This window comes from Toxorhynchites rutilus, chromosome 2, assembly GCF_029784135.1.
Source record: "Toxorhynchites rutilus septentrionalis strain SRP chromosome 2, ASM2978413v1, whole genome shotgun sequence".
In the NCBI taxonomy this organism is placed as follows: domain Eukaryota; kingdom Metazoa; phylum Arthropoda; class Insecta; order Diptera; family Culicidae; genus Toxorhynchites; species Toxorhynchites rutilus.
The window spans coordinates 162912061-162933977 of record NC_073745.1 but is presented as its reverse complement, the minus strand read 5'-3'; the positions used below and the strand labels follow the sequence as shown (position 1 = coordinate 162933977).

The window sequence follows — 21917 nt, the reverse complement described above, 5'->3', positions numbered from 1 at the left end:
ATTTGCATTTTTCATATATAACTGTGTTCTACTAGTCAAGCCCTTTCATTTGATACCCATATTGATGGGGTTCTCAGAAAATCTGAAATCCGCCATTTTGTAGTGGCCGCCATCTCGGATTTGCATTTTTCATAAATAACTGTGTTCTACTGGTCAAGCCCTTTCATTTGATACCCATATTAAAATGGAGTTCTGAGAAAATATGAAATCCGCCATTTTGTAGTGGCCGCCATCTTGGGTTTGCATTTTCATAAATAACTGCAATCTACTGGTCAAGTCCTTTCATTTCATACCTATACCAGCTATTCAATATGGAATTATTATACAAAATATTCAAAATTTAAATACTCCGGATAATCGAGTCTCCGGATAATCGAGTCTCCGGATAACCGAGTCCGACCTGTAGTACTGATTCTTACACGGATCAAACTTGAGACACGGCACAGGCCGTAAATCTCATTCCAAAAAATCGAAGAGAAAATTGCTAAGAATCATCCATAGTTGTTGATTCTGAGCATATAACATTAGTACGAGAGACTTTCAAGAGAAATGCTACAAATCACAGATGAAAAAACCGAGAAGTTTACCGAGATATCTCTTTTCATTTTTTTCATGATTCGAATATCCGGAAAATTCGATTATCTGGAATGAAAATAAAATCAACATTAATCGAGTCCGACCTGTAATAAGAAAATAATAAAATTAATGGGAAAAATTAGCTAACTCATAAAACCATTTCACCAAAATCACATTTTATTAGGAAGAAGTGTCGCTAAATCTAACTGTGTTCTACTATTTTTTTTTTTTTTTTTTTTTTTTATCTGTATTATAGTGATTTTCAACTCATTAGGCTGGTTCGTCACTTTTACTTCCATTTTTGGAAGAATGTCGGGAGTGAGAATTGAACTCGTGACCTTTAGCGTGAGAGGCATGGATGTTACCACTACGCCAGATCGCCTCCACTGTTCTACTATTCATTACCGGCGATGGGGAAATACATGAGCCACAGCGCAACTCCGGCTATTTATTTATTCGTCAATGATGATGTGCAAGAAATTGTTTATGCTACTAAAACCATTAGTATCGGATGTGGGTTACTGATAGTGCTTAAATTTTCGCTTTTACACAACAATATGTAAACCAAAACCTTTTTTTCTGTATAAGTCTTTTTCACATTTGAGCTCCTATATCAAAGAATAAAAGTATCCTACTAATTATTTAACATTTGAAAAGAAATGAACAGATATTATACTTTTTTCCCAAAATCATATCCTTGTTTTACGATAACCTGACTTGCATTAACTACATTATTACTGTTTATTTTTTGTGCCGCACCTAAAATCGTAACTGTTTATAATAAATGAAATGAGCCGCCCTGCACATTAAACTTAAACCCGCGATAGTATGTGTGAATTTCGAGAGGTCAGTGATCCCAACTAAACGTTCTATTTACTCTTTAATTTCGCCTCCTTCAAGTGCACATGAACGACGCGGCCATGCCGTAAACGCGAATACGAAAGCATATGAATAAATTAAATCATCTCTGAGTGTCTGCAGTTGACGCGACTCAAGAGATTATATGAAATGCTCAGTGCTCATCGGGGGCGCAATTTCAATTATGCAACATGTAAATATTTGCCGCTCCCATACGAAACGTTATATAATGTTGTTGTTATTCAGCTAAACTATTATATCAGTATTGTTTTGAGACAAAAAGGTTGGCGGTTCATACAAAAATAACCTTGAATACTATTAACCAGTTCTTTTCATCTTAACCCTGACCCAAAATATATTCAACCATGGAAATGTATATGAACAATAATAATAATAAAGTGAAACCATAAAAACCATATCAATCTTTATCGTTTTATCGAAAAATGTATTACAAACAATTTACAATATATTGTGCGCGTTCGAAGCCTCTATTCAGATCAATTTTCGTTTATCGGAAAATATAGTGATAGATGTAGTCTGACAGCAATGAAACTAGAAGTGTCATCCTACTTGTCAATTTTAAAATATTTATCTTTTGACAACAGTTGTTCGTTGTTCCAATATAAATTAATGTTTCGATTATAAGATCGTTCAATTTCGGGTTTAGGGATATTAATTGAAGGCCGAGATTGTGCAATTTCACAAATGCATTCAGATTATTCGCTCCAAATATCGTAGCAAGTATAGGATATATAAGGAACTGAACCGATAAACTTCAATGAAGTTAGCTGAAAATGATAAATTTTAAGAGTAATGAAAGGCCGAGGCGAATGGTGTCAGAGATGCCTTGCAAACGGGTACCCAATAATTTTCCGCTTTGTCTTCATCCCGTCTCATCATTAACGATGGAATCTCTCGATCAATTTTATATTTCGGTTGTCAACCAACATGGAACAACACAAATATCACCAGTACAAGCGTGGCTGGAATAAACGATAAAATAGAATCGATTCCCGTAAATAACAAAAAATAACAAAAACTCACATTCCATTTTTATCGCAAAGAAAGATGGTAATGTATCGGTACTGCCTACATCTAGCGTAACTTCCTTAATTTGGGACTCAACAGTCCGAAATGGATCATCCAGTAAACACGGCTGCGAGAAAAGTGAAGCCACGGGAACTATCCAACTTTTCTGACGCTCCGCAGGACTGGTCGTTTTGCTACAGCTCGTTCTATAACTCAACAAAAACGTGTGGACATACGGAATCGGAAAATCTGGCGAGATTGCAAAGTTGTTTGGATGATAGTGCGTTATGAGCAGTTCGGAGCCGGTAGCTAATAGCTGATCCAATCCTGATTCAAAAGCTTCGGACAGTACCCTCTCCAAACATTGATAACATGCAGTCACAGATTAGCGTCGCTTGCGCGGTACACAACGTCGTAGATTACCTGTCAATCGTAGATTCTATATCTATCGTGTATAACGTATGGAATCCGACGCTGCTTTACGAGCTAGTATAGAAACTGCCACCTCAAATGAAGAGCGAAACCCGAGGTTTCCGAGTAGAACCCAACATACAACAAAAACTTATGTTTTCGCGGTAAAGAACATTGTGAGATCACGAATTGCAATTCAAAACATCTGATATCAGCGGTAGGTGGGAGGCATTCAAAAAGAAAAACCTGAGTATGAGTTGTCTCGAACCTCTCCGGAAATGATCAAAAGTGAGTGTAGCATTAACGAAAGTAGCATATATCATAACAGCCTTCTGCATCGAAAAGTTCGGAAAAGCCACAGGGAATATAGGCACCGTTGTACACCAAAATCTGCAGCGCTTGATGTCATATTCTTATTTCGATATTTACCGGTAACGATACATGGAAATAGCAATCACGTTAGTACTTATACTTTTTTGGATATCTACCTTTCCGAAAAGCAAAATTGCGTCCACTCTGGCCACCAAGGGACCATCCGACGATTTCTGTTAGAGTTAAACAGGTTAAAGAAAAGAAATCCCAAAGAATCAACGTAATAATCTGCGGCGATGGCAAGAAGTTGCATGACTTGAGAAATGTGCTGCGTGGATCTAGTTCATACCTTTCACCATCCGAAGGACCTTACGGTCCTCAATACACGGATACAACTCCGAGAGTCATATCCGACTACTAACACCGAGAAGGGAAAAGATAATGAGCTAGTAACAACAAAAACGCGTTAATTTGTTGGTGCATTTCCAATAACGGAACAACGATGGAGCAGTTGAATCTAAATTTAGGTATAAAATTGTGAACTACATCATTGGTTGACGCAATTCTCTGCCGTCGAAGAGTCAAGCATAACGGTGAAATTGAACCAGAAGACAAACGAGCGTGGCGGATAATGAAAGCAACCACTTAACATATGGAAAGTGACTTCGAGACAGGGCGGCTCTGGAGGTTCAACGACATATACTTTCCTGATAGTTATCCGATGGCATCACAGCGATTGCAAGCTATGGAGAAACGGCTAAGTAAGGATCCAGTTATTAAAGCAAAGGTGAGAAACCAGATTACGAAGTATGAAATGAAGTGTTATTCTCATCTGATTACGCCGGAAGAAATTCGATTTACGAATTCGAGTAAGATCGCGAGTTGCACGGAACCCGAAGAAACTGAATAAGTTATTTGGGACACTGATATGAGACGCTGAAACACAAACAGGAGGAATGTTTAACGACATGTAATTAACAGATCCTGATTAGCTGGTGGTTTTGATGGAGGTAGTGCTACGGTTCAGAAATTTACCATCAGATCTGGATCGAGACGAAGACAAGCAGGTCCAGCGGTTCATCCATCGATTGCGCCCTGGTTTTAGAATCCCAGATATATTTCATGGACGTTGCAGCGTCCGGAGTATATAAAAAAAACGCCATGGAATTTGCAAAATCTTTTCCGAGAGTGGTGATAGCTATAACAGTTCACCACTACGTGAATGATTCTCTGAACAACGTGGACATAGAAGCCGTGCAGCTGATTAACGAAGTGAAAATCTTCTATTCACAAGCAAGATTCTTCGATATCCTTAACTTCTGCTCTAATTCAGTCGAGGACTTCGAAGTTCTAACGAGAATCGGAGAATCGGAAAAACGTTACAGCTACCCCTTTGCAGAATGGAAACGGACTGAGACGAACCTATTGTGGAGGAATTGTGGGAAGCAGTGGTGCCAATACATGTAGTGTGTCGATTATGTGAAAACCCCACGCTGCAAAGGAGAACATTTTTTCGCTCAAAGAGAACTTTGAATACTCGACAACGGTCCGTGATCAGTCCGTTTACATACACCGGAGTGGGCTATTTCGCACCAATAAAGGGCGAACACGAAATTATTGCGACACCGAAAATGTCATGCCAATTTTCTTATAATGTTTAGAATCAAACCAAAATTTTAGGGTAGTTTTATACATATATTTACTTCAAAAATCAAAAGAAAAGTTAATCGATGGAGCCTTGAGTGTAAAATTGAACGCATTTCCGTTTGATGCCCTTCATCAAAGTCTTTACAGTGTCATCCGGTACCAGTTTCTCAGTTTTTTTTTTCATTTTCTTAACATGTCCTTCTCGTCTTTAACTGTCTTCTTGCTCTTCCGAAGTTCCCGCTTCATTATTGCCCAGTACTGCTCCACCGGGCGCAGCTCCGGACAGTTTGGCGGGTTCATGTCCTTTGGAACAAAATGGACAGAATTAGCCTCATACCCCTCCAGGACACTTTTAGAATAGTGGCATGATGCCAAATCTGGGCAAAATAGCGGAGCTTCGTCGTGCTGCTGCAAGAACGGCAAAAGGCGCTTCTCGATGCACTCAGATTTGTAGATCTCGTCATTTACTGTGCCCTTTGTCACGAAAGGCTCACTCCTCAGTCCGCAAGAGCAGATGGCCTGCCAAACGAGATATTTGGAGGCGAACTTCGACATTTTCTTCTTCTTCAATTTGTCGTCCACATCGAACTTGCTCTTGCCGTCGAAAAACTCCAACCTCGGAATTTGCTTATAATCGGCTTTTATATACGTTTCGTCGTCCATCACACAGCAGCCATATTTTGTCAGCATTTTCTCGTAGAGCTTCCGTGCCCGAGTTTTAGCCGTCGATTGTTGCCGCTCATCGCTTTAATCATCCGCTTCACCTTTCCCTCCGTCTTTTTGTTCTCCGGTCCAGGTTTTCTTCCAGCTCCTTTGCCGTGGTCCAGCCTCAACCGCTTCAACACTCTTTAGACGGTTGAATGGTGAATGTTCAACATTTTTCCCAACTGCCGGTGCGACAGGTTAGGAAATTTCAGGTGTTTGGAAAGAATTTGTTCTCTCGACTCGCGTTGGTTCACCTCCATTTTCGTTGAATCGAAAAACACGACGAGTTTGACAGCATGTAGACAATACACATCAATGAGAAAGTGTGCAAAATTTGGTTGATTTTTACCTAATGGTAAAAAAGTTATGCCCTGTTGAATGTGTCGCAATAATTTCGTGTTCGCCCTTTATAAGCCAATCAAGATCATAGCTTGGTGAAAAGATGGATGGCGTACTGCACCCCTGGAAGTAATACAGTCTGTTACGCAGTCGTGTATAATGACCATCAGTCGTTTTATGGCTCGTCCTGGTTCTCTGGAGATATCTCTTGAGAAGTGAGATATCCAGGATATTCATGAGTACTTTTCGGTAATGTTCAAGAATAGCAAGACAAACTGGCTTTTCAATCCACCATCAGTATCTCATATGGGAGCGTATAATGCGCTCCTCGTTTGCGATTGCGACCATTCACATCATCCGAACGACGATGTTTTAGAAACGGTAGTGTTAGAGGTTAAGTCCGTTATCAACTTTAGGCACCTCACTGTCAACGTCAAACCATTCCCTACTCTTCGGTACCAAGGGCCAGCCATAGATATCAATAAAGCCGGAAAAAGGTACCCTGTGAGAAAACTGGCGTCCAGCACAGTGTTTGGTGGACAATTTCTGGAATCGCTGGATTCTAAAATATTTACCAACAATAACCAGCCGTACCAAGTGGTTTGAACCGTTTCAGCCGTTGAAGGTTGGGTACCTTGTACTCGCTGTAGATGGAAATGAACGGAACGTAACCTGCAACTTGAAGTATACATAAAGGTAAATTAACTAAACTAGACTTTATTTTTATAACTAATAGAATGTTAATAATTAGTTCGATCAGTAGTTCGTTCACAATGAAGTAAGTGAGAGATACATATTCTAATCTATGGACTAAACATTATACACTACAGTGTTGAAACACCGAGTTAGTTGATATATGGACGTTTTTCCTTCCCTATACGAATAACTTGTTTCGATCAAGAATGCACGGCGGGGCTTATCAGCACTTTAGTGCCGTTCTACGCATAGTTGTCCCATGTTACTTTTTGACAATTTTGACTTTTCTTCATGAAACGATGATTTATTACCTAATCTTCTGGAAAACACAAAAACAGTTATTGTTTGTTCCCAGCTTTTAAAAAACAGGAAGTGGGTTATATCTATGGTATAACCGCAAGGGTGACGTAGGACTATCGTTGATTTAGAGATCATTTGTATGAAGTTGAATCTGAATTCATTCTGAATGAATGAATATTTGGAGAACTTCGAAAACGAGAGCGTTACGTTGGAGGCACAAGGTTATATGCATCCAATATTGGATACGGAAATATCCTACTGATGGGGAAGAATAATCTTCAGAAGCTATCCTGTTGATTGCGATTGATTGAAAAACCACAAAACCAAATGTATTTGGTCACAGTGTTACATGGATAGAAAACATTGAATTAAACTCTTTCACATGAATATATTTTGAAAATTCCCAGAGGAACTGGCAGATTATTTTCAGTAACGATTAGTTATTTCCACATTTTCCTCGATACTGGAAGCCCACCAGTGGTTAATGCCAACTCGATAACCACCTGTTAATAGCACTTGATTAAAACATATTTGGTCACAGTGTTACATGGATAGAAAACATTCAATTAAATTCATTCACATGAATATATTTTGAAAATTTCCAAAGGAACTGGCAGATTATTTTCAGTAACGATTAGATATTTCCACATTTTCCTCGATACTGGAAGCCCACCAGTGGTTAATGCCAACTCGATAACCACCTGTTAATAGCACTTGATTGAAACATATTTGGTCACAGTGTTACATGGATAGAAAACATTCAATTAAACTCTTTCACATGAATATATTTTGAAAATTCCCAGAGGAACTGGCAGATTATTTTCAGTAACGATTAGTTATTTACACATTTTCCTCGATACTGGAAGCCCACCAGTGGTTAATACCAACTCGATAACCACCTGTTAACAGCACTTGATTAAAACATATTTGGTCACAGTGTTACATGGATAGAAAACATTCAATTAAACTCTTTCACATGAATATATTTTGAAAATTCCCAAAGGAACTGGCAGATTATTTTCAGTAACGATTAGATATTTCCACATTTTCCTCGATACTGGAAGCCCACCAGTGGTTAATGCCAACTCGATAACCACCTGTTAATAGCACTTGATTGAAACATATTTGGTCACAGTGTAACATGGATAGAAAACATTCAATTAAACTCTTTCACATGAATATATTTTGAAAATTCCCAAAGGAACTGGCAGATTATTTTCAGTAACGATTAGATATTTCCACATTTTCTTCGATACTGGAAGCCCACCAGTGGTTAATGCCAACTCGATAACCACCTGTTAATAGCACTTGATTGAAACATATTTGGTCACAGTGTTACATGGATAGAAAACATTCAATTAAATTCATTCACATGAATATATTTTGAAAATTCCCAAAGGAACTGGCAGATTATTTTCAGTAACGATTAGATATTTCCACATTTTCCTCGATACTGGAAGCCCACCAGTGGTTAATGCCAACTCGATAACCACCTGTTAATAGCCGCGCGTGTATGTGTGTGTAGCGATGTCTTCCCAGGGAACCGTTTGTGGCATCACTCTCCTCCTGATAGATTCCCTTCTGGCCTAGGGTGCACAAACAGGCTCTTGGTGACACCGTTCATCCGCGCTTTCATGATAAATAAAGAGCTTCACCGCAACAGCGACAACATGCTCCAATCGCTGTTCAATTAGAACTGAGTGGATTTCCGAGCGCCGCTCGCTTATATACCGATTGGTGATTTCAATAGCCTGTTTTGAAAGCAATTTTAAGACTATTGAAACAAGTTTTTGGATCAAAAAGTAACAAGTATATAACGCGTAGACATTTTATCTTTCGAATGAAGTATTTATCATACCATTTCGTTCAGTTGTTTAGGAGCTATTAACGCTCAAAATCTCGGTCTCCGGCGTAACGCTTTCGTTTTCGAAACTTTGATTTTACACCCCGGTATAGAAATGAAAGACGTAGTCCTACGTCAAAACAGGAAGTGGGTTATATCTATGGTATAACCGCAAGGGTGACGTAGGACTATCGTTGATTTAGAGATCATTTGTATGAAGTTGAATCTGAATTCATTCTGAATGAATGAATATTTGGAGAACTTCGAAAACGAGAGCGTTACGTTGGAGGCACAAGGTTTTATGCATCCAATATTGGATACGGAAATATCCTACTGATGGGGAAGAATAATCTTCAGAAGCTATCCTGTTGATTGCGATTGATTGAAAAACCACAAAACCAAATGTATTTGGTCACAGTGTTACATGGATAGAAAACATTCAATTAAACTCTTTCACATGAATATATTTTGAAAATTCCCAAAGGAACTGGCAGATTATTTTCAGTAACGATTAGATATTTCCACATTTTCCTCGATACTGGAAGCCCACCAGTGGTTAATGCCAACTCGATAACCACCTGTTAATAGCACTTGATTGAAACATATTTGGTCACAGTGTTACATGGATAGAAAACATTCAATTAAACTCTTTCACATGAATATATTTTGAAAATTCCCAGAGGAACTGGCAGATTATTTTCAGTAACGATTAGTTATTTCCACATTTTCCTCGATACTGGAAGCCCACCAGTGGTTAATGCCAACTCGATAACCACCTGTTAATAGCACTTGATTAAAACATATTTGGTCACAGTGTTACATGGATAGAAAACATTCAATCAAATTCATTCACATGAATATATTTTGAAAATTCCCAAAGGAACTGGCAGATTATTTTCAGTAACGATTAGATATTTCCACATTTTCCTCGATACTGGAAGCCCACCAGTGGTTAATGCCAACTCGATAACCACCTGTTAATAGCACTTGATTGAAACATATTTGGTCACAGTGTTACATGGATAGAAAACATTCAATTAAACTCTTTCACATGAATATATTTTGAAAATTCCCAGAGGAACTGGCAGATTATTTTCAGTAACGATTAGTTATTTCCACATTTTCCTCGATACTGGAAGCCCACCAGTGGTTAATACCAACTCGATAACCACCTGTTAACAGCACTTGATTAAAACATATTTGGTCACAGTGTTACATGGATAGAAAACATTCAATTAAACTCTTTCACATGAATATATTTTGAAAATTCCCAAAGGAACTGGCAGATTTTTTTCCAGCAATGATTAGATCTTTCCGGAACTTTCTCGATGCTGAATGGCATCCTAACGGAAAGATTTCTGCGCGTGTATGTGTCGATCCTTCGCCGTCCACCTCCTCCAGCACGTTAGGCAACGATGTTGTCTTGTCGATGTCCTCACGAAAAATGAATGTGTCTCACCACCAGAATATCGCTTAAGTATGCTTTTTGTGTGTGATTGAATCGAGAGAAGGTGTGGTTTACAATGGCAATTTGGAAGGCAAACTAGAGGGGAATGAACTCTCTGAGCTCGGAACTTTCGGCGACTGAGCAATAATCGATTGCGGGCGCATACAATATTGGATACGGAAATATCCTACTGATTTTTTTTTTTTTTCCAAAATATATATTTTTATAAAGCCTCATATGGCGTTAGCCTCACGGGGCCGGGAGTTCAATACTTTGACAATTTTTCTTATTATCTATGTTAGTAATATGTAACCGATTACTCGCGGTTGGCTCGAGGTTAGTATTACAAGTGTTTTCGTAATTGGGATGTTGCTGTCTCCAATGCTCTGTACGTGTGCCCGACACGGGATACTTCCTATTGGGATGCAGCTGACCATTAATCAGCAACGCCCCCCTAGTCTGTACCTCATATCTAGCGTGGTGCGTCTTTCTCGACTCGAGGAATCCAGGATAGAATGGTCACTAGCCGGCGCAATCATCAGTTCGTGTAGAGTTGTCATGAGCGGTACAACCTTTGGCTTTTGTTGAATGATCAGTGGACTGCACAACCTTTGGCCCGTGTGTCTGTAAAGAGTGTGTGTATGTATTGCCGCGACTAAGTAAAAGTTTATCGATCGGATAGGAGGGATATGAAACGGGGACACAACGAAGGAAACATCATTAAACGTTGACATCGGCGTTTCTGAGGAACAGGTATAGATGAAGCAGAAGATCAGGTTCACGGCTACCTAAGATATCCCGGACGGGGATCTCCGATTGTCTGCCTTGTGCTCTCAGTGCTCTAGAGAGCTGAGAGCGAGCAGCATGGAACCGGATACACGACCAGACAACATGCTCGATGTCGTGGTAGCCATCGCCACAATCACAAAGATTGTTTGCTGCGAGCCCAATGCGATAGAGATGCGCGATTAGGTTGTAGTGATTGGACATAAGCCGAGATATCATCCTACTGATGGGGAAGAATAATCTTCTGAAGCTATCCTGTTAATTGCGATTGATTGAAAAACCACAAAACCAAATGTATTTGGTCACAGTGTTACATGGATAGAAAACATTCAATTAAACTCTTTCACATGAATATATTTTGAAAATTCCCAAAGGAACTGGCAGATTATTTTCAGTAACGATTAGATATTTCCACATTTTCCTCGATACTGGAAGCCCACCAGTGGTTAATGCCAACTCGATAACCACCTGTTAATAGCACTTGATTGAAACATATTTGGTCACAGTGTAACATGGATAGAAAACATTCAATTAAACTCTTTCACATGAATATATTTTGAAAATTCCCAAAGGAACTGGCAGATTATTTTCAGTAACGATTAGATAGTTCCACATTTTCCTCGATACTGGAAGCCCACCAGTGGTTAATGCCAACTCGATAACCACCTGTTAATAGCACTTGATTGAAACATATTTGGTCACAGTGTTACATGGATAGAAAACATTCAATTAAATTCATTCACATGAATATATTTTGAAAATTCCCAAAGGAACTGGCAGATTATTTTCAGTAACGATTAGATATTTCCACATTTTCTTCGATACTGGAAGCCCACCAGTGGTTAATGCCAACTCGATAACCACCTGTTAATAGCCGCGCGTGTATGTGTGTGTAGCGATGTCTTCCCAGGGAACCTTTTCGAAACTTTGATTTTACACCCCGGTATAGAAATGAAAGACGTAGTCCTACGTCAAAAAACAACACTAAGCTCAATGTCCCATGTTGATATTCTAGGCATAATAGTCTGGCCATGTATTTTCTGTAGATCCATAATAAATAAATCGGTTTAAGTACAAGAATTTAATGCCACGCTTTCAGCAGGGCTAATACACTCATTTCTGGTTTGGACGAACGAACTTATTCTCAAAAAAAAATTAAAAAGTTTAACAGAACACGTGTACACCTCGTTAGTAAATGCCTAATAACAATGAAATTTATATTCTGCAAAGGTGTTGCAGATCACTCCCTTCTTTATAAAACGATGTTTTCATGCATAATCTTTCGGAAAACACTAAAAAACTTATTGTTTGTTCCCAGTATTTCAAAAAACAACAAAAAACAACAGTTCAATTGTCCCAAGTTGATAATCTAGGCAAAGCTGTCCCACTATGAATTTTTATACGTATAGTCAAGCTTGATTGATTCGAGTGACGACAACTTTTTACATTTCATTAGACAATAATTCACTGCTCATAAAAAACCCGTTGTATCGCTAAACTGAAATGCTTAAAGTTACTGGTAGTCAAATATGTTAGAAAACTTTGATTGCGTTTTTTGCTTATTTTGGAACATGGGACAACTACAGGGAAACTTCGATATAACGTACCCTCGTTATAACGTACCCTCGATATAACGTCACTCGATATAACGTACATTTTACATCGATATAACGTACACATTTCCAAAGCGTAAAAGCGTTTTGTACCTTCAATCAATTCCGAAATACAGCTGGTTTTGTGATTCAGGATTCTAAATGAATCAAGCTTTAATCAACAGTACGAAAGGAAACATCATGAGAAAGGCTGGCTTCGTCTTCTGATTGAAGTTATTTATTAACTTTACTGAAACAACAACACAATAATGTAATATAGACTACGTTTGTGAGTACTTTATTATGCTTCGATATAACGTACAATTCGATACAACGTACAATTTTGAAAGTGAAATGTACGTTATATCGAAGTTTACCTGTATACGTAGAACGGCAGTTTAGGTCTTATGAAGAGTTAAAAATAGGTTAGATTTGTAATGGACAGCGTATATCAACTTTGAACTCGTTCGCTTTCAGTCACTGGTTATGTATTCGATGATTCTACCAAAACAAATGTACGTGTTATCACATGTTCCACATGTTATTATTTTTAAATGAAGGTTATACGCAAACAAATATTTCTAGACATCTGTTATTTTTTGAAAATCTGTGTGTTAAAAGCTGTTCGAATTTACATTCAATACAAAACACAATTTCCACGTTAACTAATACTCAATTTCGATTGCCGTAAAATCTTTACAAGCTTCGAGAGATGTACACACTTTCAATCAATTTGAAATGACTGCACAGTATGTTGTATTAGACTGTCACTCGTATTTGTGACCAAAATATTGATGCTAACAAGAGTATTCATTATTCATTCAAAACTGATTACTATCATCGCAACCGACAATTGACGTTTGAGCGATGCACAATTCGCTCAAAAAGTTCTTGCCTCGTTTGAATTCCTGCTCAATTGACGTGTATACCAAAACTTACAAGCCTCTGTTTGTATTTGCATAAATATCTGCTCTAGCGTTGGAAATAAATTACTCAACCGGTTTTCCGTAACCGTGTCATTCATATTAATAATGTTAGAAGTAAAATTGAGTACACTTTCGCGCTTTTTCGCGAATGCGTTAATTGAATTTTTGCATCTGTTCAAGTATAAACAGAAATATTACTATTGAATGTGAATTCATTTCAATGATTTATTGTGAAAAAATAAAAAGATGCTTGAACACCCTGTTTTCATACTTGTTATTCGTTAGCGATTCGCATAGCGGTTCCAGGTTATGATTGCAACTAGACGGATTTAACTCCATATCCGGTGAACTTGGGAACTGGAATGTTGTTGTAATAATTGATGCAGGGGCTTCCCACGTAACTATATAAATCTACACGATAATTTGAATACCATATATGTATTCGCTCGTTCTCATTATGTAATGGCAATGAAAATATGTTTTTAATTATTTGAAGAAGAGAATCTTATCGCAATACAATAGTGAAATTTTCATTCAAACAGATGTTGCGTTACTTCGCACTCTTTTTTCAATGATTTTTTCCAACATACTTTCTTTTTTGACTACTTTAGAGTATTTTGAAAAATTAAAAATTGTGATTAAAGAGATTAAATATCTTGTGAAAAAACTAATAAGGTACTATGTGCCATGAAAGAATCAATTCGCAAAAGATAAGTTTAAAATATATGAGAAAAACCTCGTTTTAGTCTTTTTTAGTATATGGTGTTGTATTGTATTGTGTTTAGAGATGAAATCAAAACAATTTGTTCGAAGCAGCAACGTGACATGTGCGGAATCGACTCTCAAAACAGCAGAAACAGCAAACATATTCCATAGCACAGGCACTTATTCAGTTTGAGGGGAGACCCCTGTCTGGAAGATCGAAAAATAATGAATTTTCGTAATTTTTTTCGGATGTTAGGATGTTAGTTAGGATGAGATATCGATACCATCCTTTGACGTGACCCCATAACTTTTGGTGTAACTTTTCAACGAGATGAAATATCGAAAAATCCTTTTGACACAACATTTCTGAGGGCATAAGCCTCCCAAAAATGCAAAGAGAAAAAAATCGATTTTTTCGACCTTCCAGACTGGGGTCCCCTCTTAACAAAAGCATATTTCGTTGCATGAAATGCTTCCACTGAGTGACGCGAGCAATCGGCACAGCAGAAATATCTCCAAATTAACTATCAACTTGTTTTTAGAGTGAAACTAAAGATCGAAACCACAGAGCAAAACCTGAGGATATTTCCTATTAATGTGTGTATTTGCAATCAAAATCCATCCTATAATTGAATTGATATTAACGTTCAAAATCTATACACTATATCCACCCGAAACATTGAAGTACTGAAAGTTCAGACGTAGTCCTACCTCAAAACGCTTAGATTCAAGAGATCTTTAATTGTCCATTACTACTTTAAATTAATTGGGTCATACAGAATTTTGTTCATTTAAAATTCCTATCGTGAATGCGCATGTTTATTTTAAAGGTTAGCGTTTTTCACAACTTCTTTTTTTTCTGTATTATAGTGACTTTCAACACTTTTGGTTGGTTCGTCACTTTACTTCCATTTTTTGTCGGGAGTGAGAATTGAACTCGGGACCTTTAGCGTGAGTGTTACGGATTTTACCACTACGCCAAATCCACTTCTACGCCTCCACTTTTTCACAGCTTCAAATTCTACATCTCAATGAAATATCCCAAGTTGAATCAGATATAGAATAAAGTAAAAGAAAAGGAAGTTATTTCACCATAGATGGCATTAACGAGTTGTAGAAAATACGTCATATTGTCCATTTTTACTTCGATGAAGGTGAAAACGTAAGCCAGACAGTTGAAAGTGTGAATGGATTTTATGGTCCTGGTCCAGTCGGCCAATTGATGAATATGACGAAATAATCACATTTTAACACTATTTCGATTATCCAAAAATAAACATTTGTGTACAACGCTCGCACGAAATGCGCATGGCAACACTTGTGAATATGCAACCGGACGAGAATCCAAAATATGTCATTTGAGATTTTCCCTACAAGCATTTAACAGTTCAGCAGCCATTCAGTTAGCGACCAGACGGCAGCGGCAGCGAGGCCTTTTTCAAGGCTATAGGCTAATGAACTAAGAAAGTTTAAAGCCTCTATAATTCGAAACATCATAATCATTTTATTAAAGTATCGCGAGCGATCAACAGTATATTTGAAGTTTAGAGAGGGGACATTCGAAGCCGAATGGTTGTGCACCCGCTTACTAAGCGAGCAATCGTGGATTCCTATCCCAGATCCCTTCACTGACAATTTTTTAAATGGCATTTTACAAGGATAGAAGCAAATGATTAGGAAGTTGAAAGCTTCAAAACAAAAGCAACAAAAGAAAACCAGACAGACGTGACGTAATGACGTCTTGACAAATCTTGGAAGGGAATGCGCCATGTTAATTAGCGAAACAAAGTATGCCATGTCTGCTGGTACTGAAATATAAACAGCAAATTGATAAAACATTTCAAATAACATATCAATCAAGTCTCTGATATGGTTTATCGAAGGTACCATTTGTTAAAAGATACTCGTCAAAATTCAGTTACGTTAGTCTAAGTAACACTATTTTAAAAGTTTATAACTTTTACAGTGGTACAAGAGACACTACTTTCAGAATTCTAAATTTCGTGTATTCAATTGATAAGTTAGTAGGATGGTTATTAAAACAACAACTTAGAGGCGAATGAACTGCAAAGTTTAAAGCCTCTTAAAAACAAAGAAAGAAGAAGAACAACAACAAGTTTTAGACAGAATTTGACTCGTCTATGTCAGAAAAAATTGTTCAACGACACAAACATAAATCTAAACATCACTGTTACCATTAAATAAATTATCATGTGTCACAGCTCAAATTTGAGTTCTTTTTTATCGCGTTATCCGCGATTATCACTATCCGTGCATACCTTACAATCAACTCCGCGGTTAATCAGGGCTCTATTGTATTAGAATTGTGCTAAGCAGCATACTCTTCGATTTAGAACGAGGTTAGCACAAACAAATCCCAATACTGAATAGTTTTGTAGGGAGGCCTACGTAGCCAAATGGTTGCGCATCCGCTTAATGAGTAAATAATGGACCCAGGTTTATTCATATTCTAGTTGGCCTTTTTTTAAAGTTAGAGACAAATTAAATTTTGCTTTGATAATAGGGAAAAAAAATCACAAAAAGTTTCTATAACCGTGACTCTCTATACATGGTTCGAGCAAGGGATTTTTGGCACAAAAATATGACATCAACATGACCTTATCGCTAATTTCACAGCATTATACAACAACAATTGACAAAGGCAGACGGTTAAAGTTTTACTTTACCTTTGAAGATGACAAATTAGCGAATGACTTGTAGGTTCCTCCATCAGGCTTGCTACAGAACGATTGTTCCCAAACGTTGCTCCATTGCACGACATTCCGTTTATGGCGAAAAGAATTTCTCAAGCCTCGATAAAATCCACCTACATTGCTGTTGACTATTGCCGTACATGTACTATTTGTTGTTGGTGTTGATGTCGAAATTGAACTGGATTTACAACCAGCATGGTATTGTGCTGAATCGACTGGATTGCTGGAACGCCTCTGCACGCCGGATTTCAGCTGTGTTCCGTTGATTTTGCTGCTACCGCTTCCAATACTGTGGGTGTAGTTATTGCCATCTGAGATCAGATGTGCTTTAGATCTCGAAGTTAACAACGGTGAACCAGGACTGTCGCCCGACCGACGACTGTACAGGTGAAAACTGTGACTATGTTTCAGTTTACTATGCTTCTGTGGATGTGTATGAGTATCTGAAGCCGATTCTTTATTTTTGTCCTCTTCACTATTAACCCGATCACGATTCTTAAAGCTTGTCAAATTGTGATTGTTGTCCGTGGGGGAATGAAGGGCGTCTGTCGTTTTTCTCCGAAACGATGAGAATAAACGCAGCTTCCGTATAGGCGTTTCTGTATGTTGATCTGCATTTTGTTGGGAAACTTCCGAACTAGTGTCACTCACAGTATCCGAACTGAAGCTACCTTTTCGAATGTTTCGATCTATTACAGGAGTGTGTTTAATCGTTTTCAGCGTGCCACACGCATGTGCTTTTCCGGTGCAGCCACGATGGATTTCTTTTCTGACAGGTGTTATCACAGAAGTTTTCACTATCGAAGCACCAGTGTATGACGATCGCAATGATTGTTCAAAACTCCGTTGGAACTGACTGTTTGGCATTTTGTTTCATTTAACTGTAAGCCATTTGATGTCCTCTATATAAAATTCACTGTGTTTAAAAGCATATGAAAAATGGCACTCTCGTTTAGATATTACATATTTAATTGCAAAGCACTTATTGGTTTGTTTATGTCAAGCCACAAATTGAATTCCACATAATCTAGACAAACATGTTTGCTAACCTTGACTCATATGCTAATCAATTTCCATGTCGAATATGGATTTGAGGTGATGAATGCATCGCATCATGGAGCATCCACCATCGCTAGATGTATTCAGTCAACGTGTAAACACAGAAAAATGAAACAAAACGTATGGAAGATAAAAATATCTGTGTCCACTCAACGTATTTGAAAATTTACAAAACCTACTTTCACAGTTTTGCAGTCATGAACTCTCGATTGCCGAAAAAGACTTACAGATTATGCAGTTTAGCCGCTGAGTGATCTCAGAATGAGTTCAAAATCAATGGCCGGAAACCCACGCACCCTACGAACGTCATTCAGATAACAGATAGTTGAAAACCACAATCTGTGAACATCCTACATAAAAACATCTGTGATCAATCTGTGAATATCCTACATAAAAACTGAACATGTAAGAAATAATGAAAGATTTAGAATGCTTATAACTCTACCATTTATTGATAGTACGCAATTGATTGTAAATATTTTTGCGCAACTATCACAATAAAGAACATTTAATTTTTTTTTGAGATAAACCATACAACGATAAATTTTTCATAAATAGATCACGTTTTGGTTGGCCCAATTTGTACTCCTTAAATTGTACCAAACAATAGTAGCGACTAAAGTAACAGTGAAACACAATCTTAGCATATCACCGTGCATGTCTATCCAAAGGGGGAATAAAGAAAATAATATCACAAAGCCTACATAGGCCTCACTATAGTAAACCTCGGCAGCAGCATTAATATCGGCAAAAGAGTTTCAATTCTCCTGTCACAGTCTGAACAAAAATACAATACTGTGTTCATGCTTCGGACCTGTCACGACTTGTTTTATTTCACCGTTTACCAAGAAGAAGCAATTAATAAATCAAGTCGTTTCAAAACTATTTTGTCCTAAACATTTTTCAATGAACTAATGAACTGGAAAGTTAAAGTGTCCAGAGAAACGTTTCCACCGCAAAATCGTACTCGTGTTATCGATCCAGCACACACAATAAAGCAATATACTGTTCGGTTTAGACACCACATCAATGTTCATGTCATCGCAGTGTGTACCTCTAAAACAAGGGGTTCTCAAAGTAATCAAATAATTACGTGTACCAACATGTCATAAGAATGACTACAATTTTAGTACAAAGTAGTGTTGTTGTTATTTGTATCAATAATTATGAATTGCACTTGATATTTATTTGGCTGTTGTGGTCAATGGTATCACTTCATTCTGGAAAAGGGTCTCTTGTGCAAAATAGTTTGGGGATCCCTGGTCTAGAAAAAGAGATGCATTACGTGCATTGGAAAAAAGACACAAATTTCGATATATGACTAGCTTATGTACTGTTCGAGCGAGAACAAGAATGAATCTTGAATCAACCATCTTCAGCTGCTTATATAAGACCATGCAAACCACGGCCCTTTTCAGGGCACCAAAACTTTCACTGACGATTTATTTCAAAAAGTCCGATGCATGAAGTAATACATGTTTGAAAAAATAAAATGAAGAAAATAAATTATTTTTTATTAATTTTTTTATCCCATCTGTTTATTTTTATTACTAGGCTCATCTAGTAATTCAGCTGTAACAGAGTCGAATTTATCGTGTACATTTTTTCTCATGTTGTATATTACACAGTAGCCATATAAGCAGATCTATCGTATGTAGAGTGAGAGGCTGGGATCACCATCACATAATGATTGTTGCGTGGACGTAGTAGCTAGAATAACACACAAAGAGTGTCAGTTGAGGGCCCTGAGTTATAAGCTCATGATTGTTCGCTTAGTAGCGGACACGCAACCAATTAGGCTACGAAGACCCCCTGTCAGAAGTGTTTTGCGCTTATGATGACTTTTTCCGATCGATTATCCAATTTTGCCAAATTCGTTTCCGGGTTAAAAGTGGCATCAAAGTGTAGCGCATTTCAAGCCGGGTGTGAATAAATTATTTTTCAGCGGTGAGAGCTGTATTCTTTGGTGGAGGTGAAATTTTGTTTCCGATGCGGTTGTTATCGGAGACGGAGGTGCCACAGCACAACAGATTCGGTTCAGATTTTCTGTTGCCGTTCAGCGGAAGGTGCTACGTAGTATAAATAACTTCGGGGGTGTAGGAGATGTAATTTTGCCAAAATAACTACTTGGATATTCAGTAAGTTCAGTGTTTTAATGTCGCTTTAGACAGCGAGCAAGTACACGTTAAGGCTGAGAGTTAATTTGAAAATTTTATCCGTTGCTCCATCTCTTCGAGAGACTTCGAGAAAATAGGCAGAAAGATATACGAGAGAAAGAGAAAGAAAGGCAGAGAGGAAAACAGAGAGATAGGGAAAGACAGAGAAAGAAAGAGAAAAACAGAAAGAGAGAAAGACAAATAGAGATAGCGAGAGAGAAAGAGAGAAATAGAGAGGAAGAGAGAGATAGAGAGAAAGAGAAAGTGAGAGAGAGAGTGACAGAAAATGAGAGAAAGTGAAAGAGTGAGAGTAAAAGTGAGAGATAGAGAGCGTTGAGTTATAGAGTTATAGACGATATCATGCCAACTCGACTGGTCATTGGCAGCTCCATCTCAGACTGCAGTGAATCGTTGTGAGTGTAAAGACATTGGTCATTTCAGCAACTTTGCATACTTTGAATCTGAAAAATAGACTATAGACTTTTTTGAAAAAAAGTCAAGGTTTTTTTCTTCATCTTCTGCTAGAATTTCTAGCTCGAAAACTATAGGGTCTACAATATTTTGTCTTATAGTTTATGAGTTATACATTTTTTTGAAATTTTGAGATTTTTTAATATTCTTTCAATTCATAATCATTTCATTTCATTCTGTCCAAAAACTAAGACTTTTTTTTTTTGACTTTTTTGTTCAAACCATTCTAACTTAAAAACTTTAAATCCTAAAAAGTTTCGGTCAGATAATGGAATGTAGGAAATTGTTTAAGTTTTCATTTGAAATTAAAATTACTACTAATTTATTTGACTTGTTTGACTATTAACAAAATTAGGATTAGTTGTTATTCTTCAAATAAAACATGAAAAAGTGGTTGTTAGAAAAACTTTTCCCTTGTAAAAGTACCCATCTTCCGATGTATGGATGGCTCGTTGGTTATTATATGGTCTGTTCCTATATTTTTTACATTTTACATTTTATTTTACAAAATACATTTTTGAAATAATACATTTTTGAAATAAAAACAATTTTGATTGAAAATATTATTTTTATTTTTTATATATTTCTATGCAAAGAATTTTCTACATTTCCTTCTTTTACCAAAATTTGGTAGAGCTTACAGATAAACACTCAGTGCAATGAGTACATTAACATGAGGAAACATATTGCGTCTGATGACCAGCTTCTGCTTTGTTCTTACGAGGGCAAGAATGAATTATCAATCAATCGTCTTCTTCAACTGTTTCTACAAAACCACACAAACTACCAGATCTTTTCAGGGTCACCAAAATTTTCAATGAAAGAGTTATTTATAAGATTTCAATAGATTATGAATTACACTCTGTCCAACTTATGTAAGACCAGGTGATGATCTTGATGCTTTGTGCCATTATAAATAAACAATGCTTCAACTTATATTCTAGTTTGTTGATATTGGTGACTACCATATACTGCATGATTTTCATATGTGTGTGTGCAAGCGCTGAGCGTAAACCAAAGGTTTTGTATTTTCCAAGTGTCAAGTTTTTATAAGACCAGTTACATTTTTCCGTTGTTTTAGTTGTTTTGACCAATAAATCTGGAAAATGCCGAAGGGAAAAGTGCGCACGGAGATAAAAGAAAGACAAATCTATGCATTTCACCAAGAAAATGTTGGTATCAGAGGAATTTCTCGTCGGATTGGACGATCCCATCAAGTAGTGCTCAATTATTTGACGAATCCTCAAGGATACGGTAAGAAGGAGCTCCACGTAAATCGAATCTCTCTGACCGGGATAAGCGGGAAATATCTGGAAAAATTCGAATATCTCAAAATCGCTTATAC

The 21917-nt window shown here is 37.4% G+C and overlaps 1 protein-coding gene across 13 annotated transcripts in view; it reads right to left on the bottom strand.

Moving 5' to 3' along the window:
• LOC129770721 (unconventional myosin-XVIIIa) overlaps positions 1-21917 on the bottom strand; it is a 180754-nt gene that overhangs the window by 116710 nt on the left and 42127 nt on the right. For 2 of the 13 annotated variants that reach the window (XM_055773724.1, XM_055773723.1), the window contains exon 2: positions 16860-17802. The exons of 10 other annotated variants lie outside the window; for them this stretch is intronic. In XM_055773724.1, the coding sequence (XP_055629699.1) occupies positions 16860-17753 (894 nt within the window). In that variant the 5' untranslated portion in view covers positions 17754-17802. Of the gene's footprint in view, positions 1-16859; positions 17806-21917 lie in introns of those variants that run through there. One more of the 13 variants, XM_055773725.1, reaches the window with a different exon arrangement.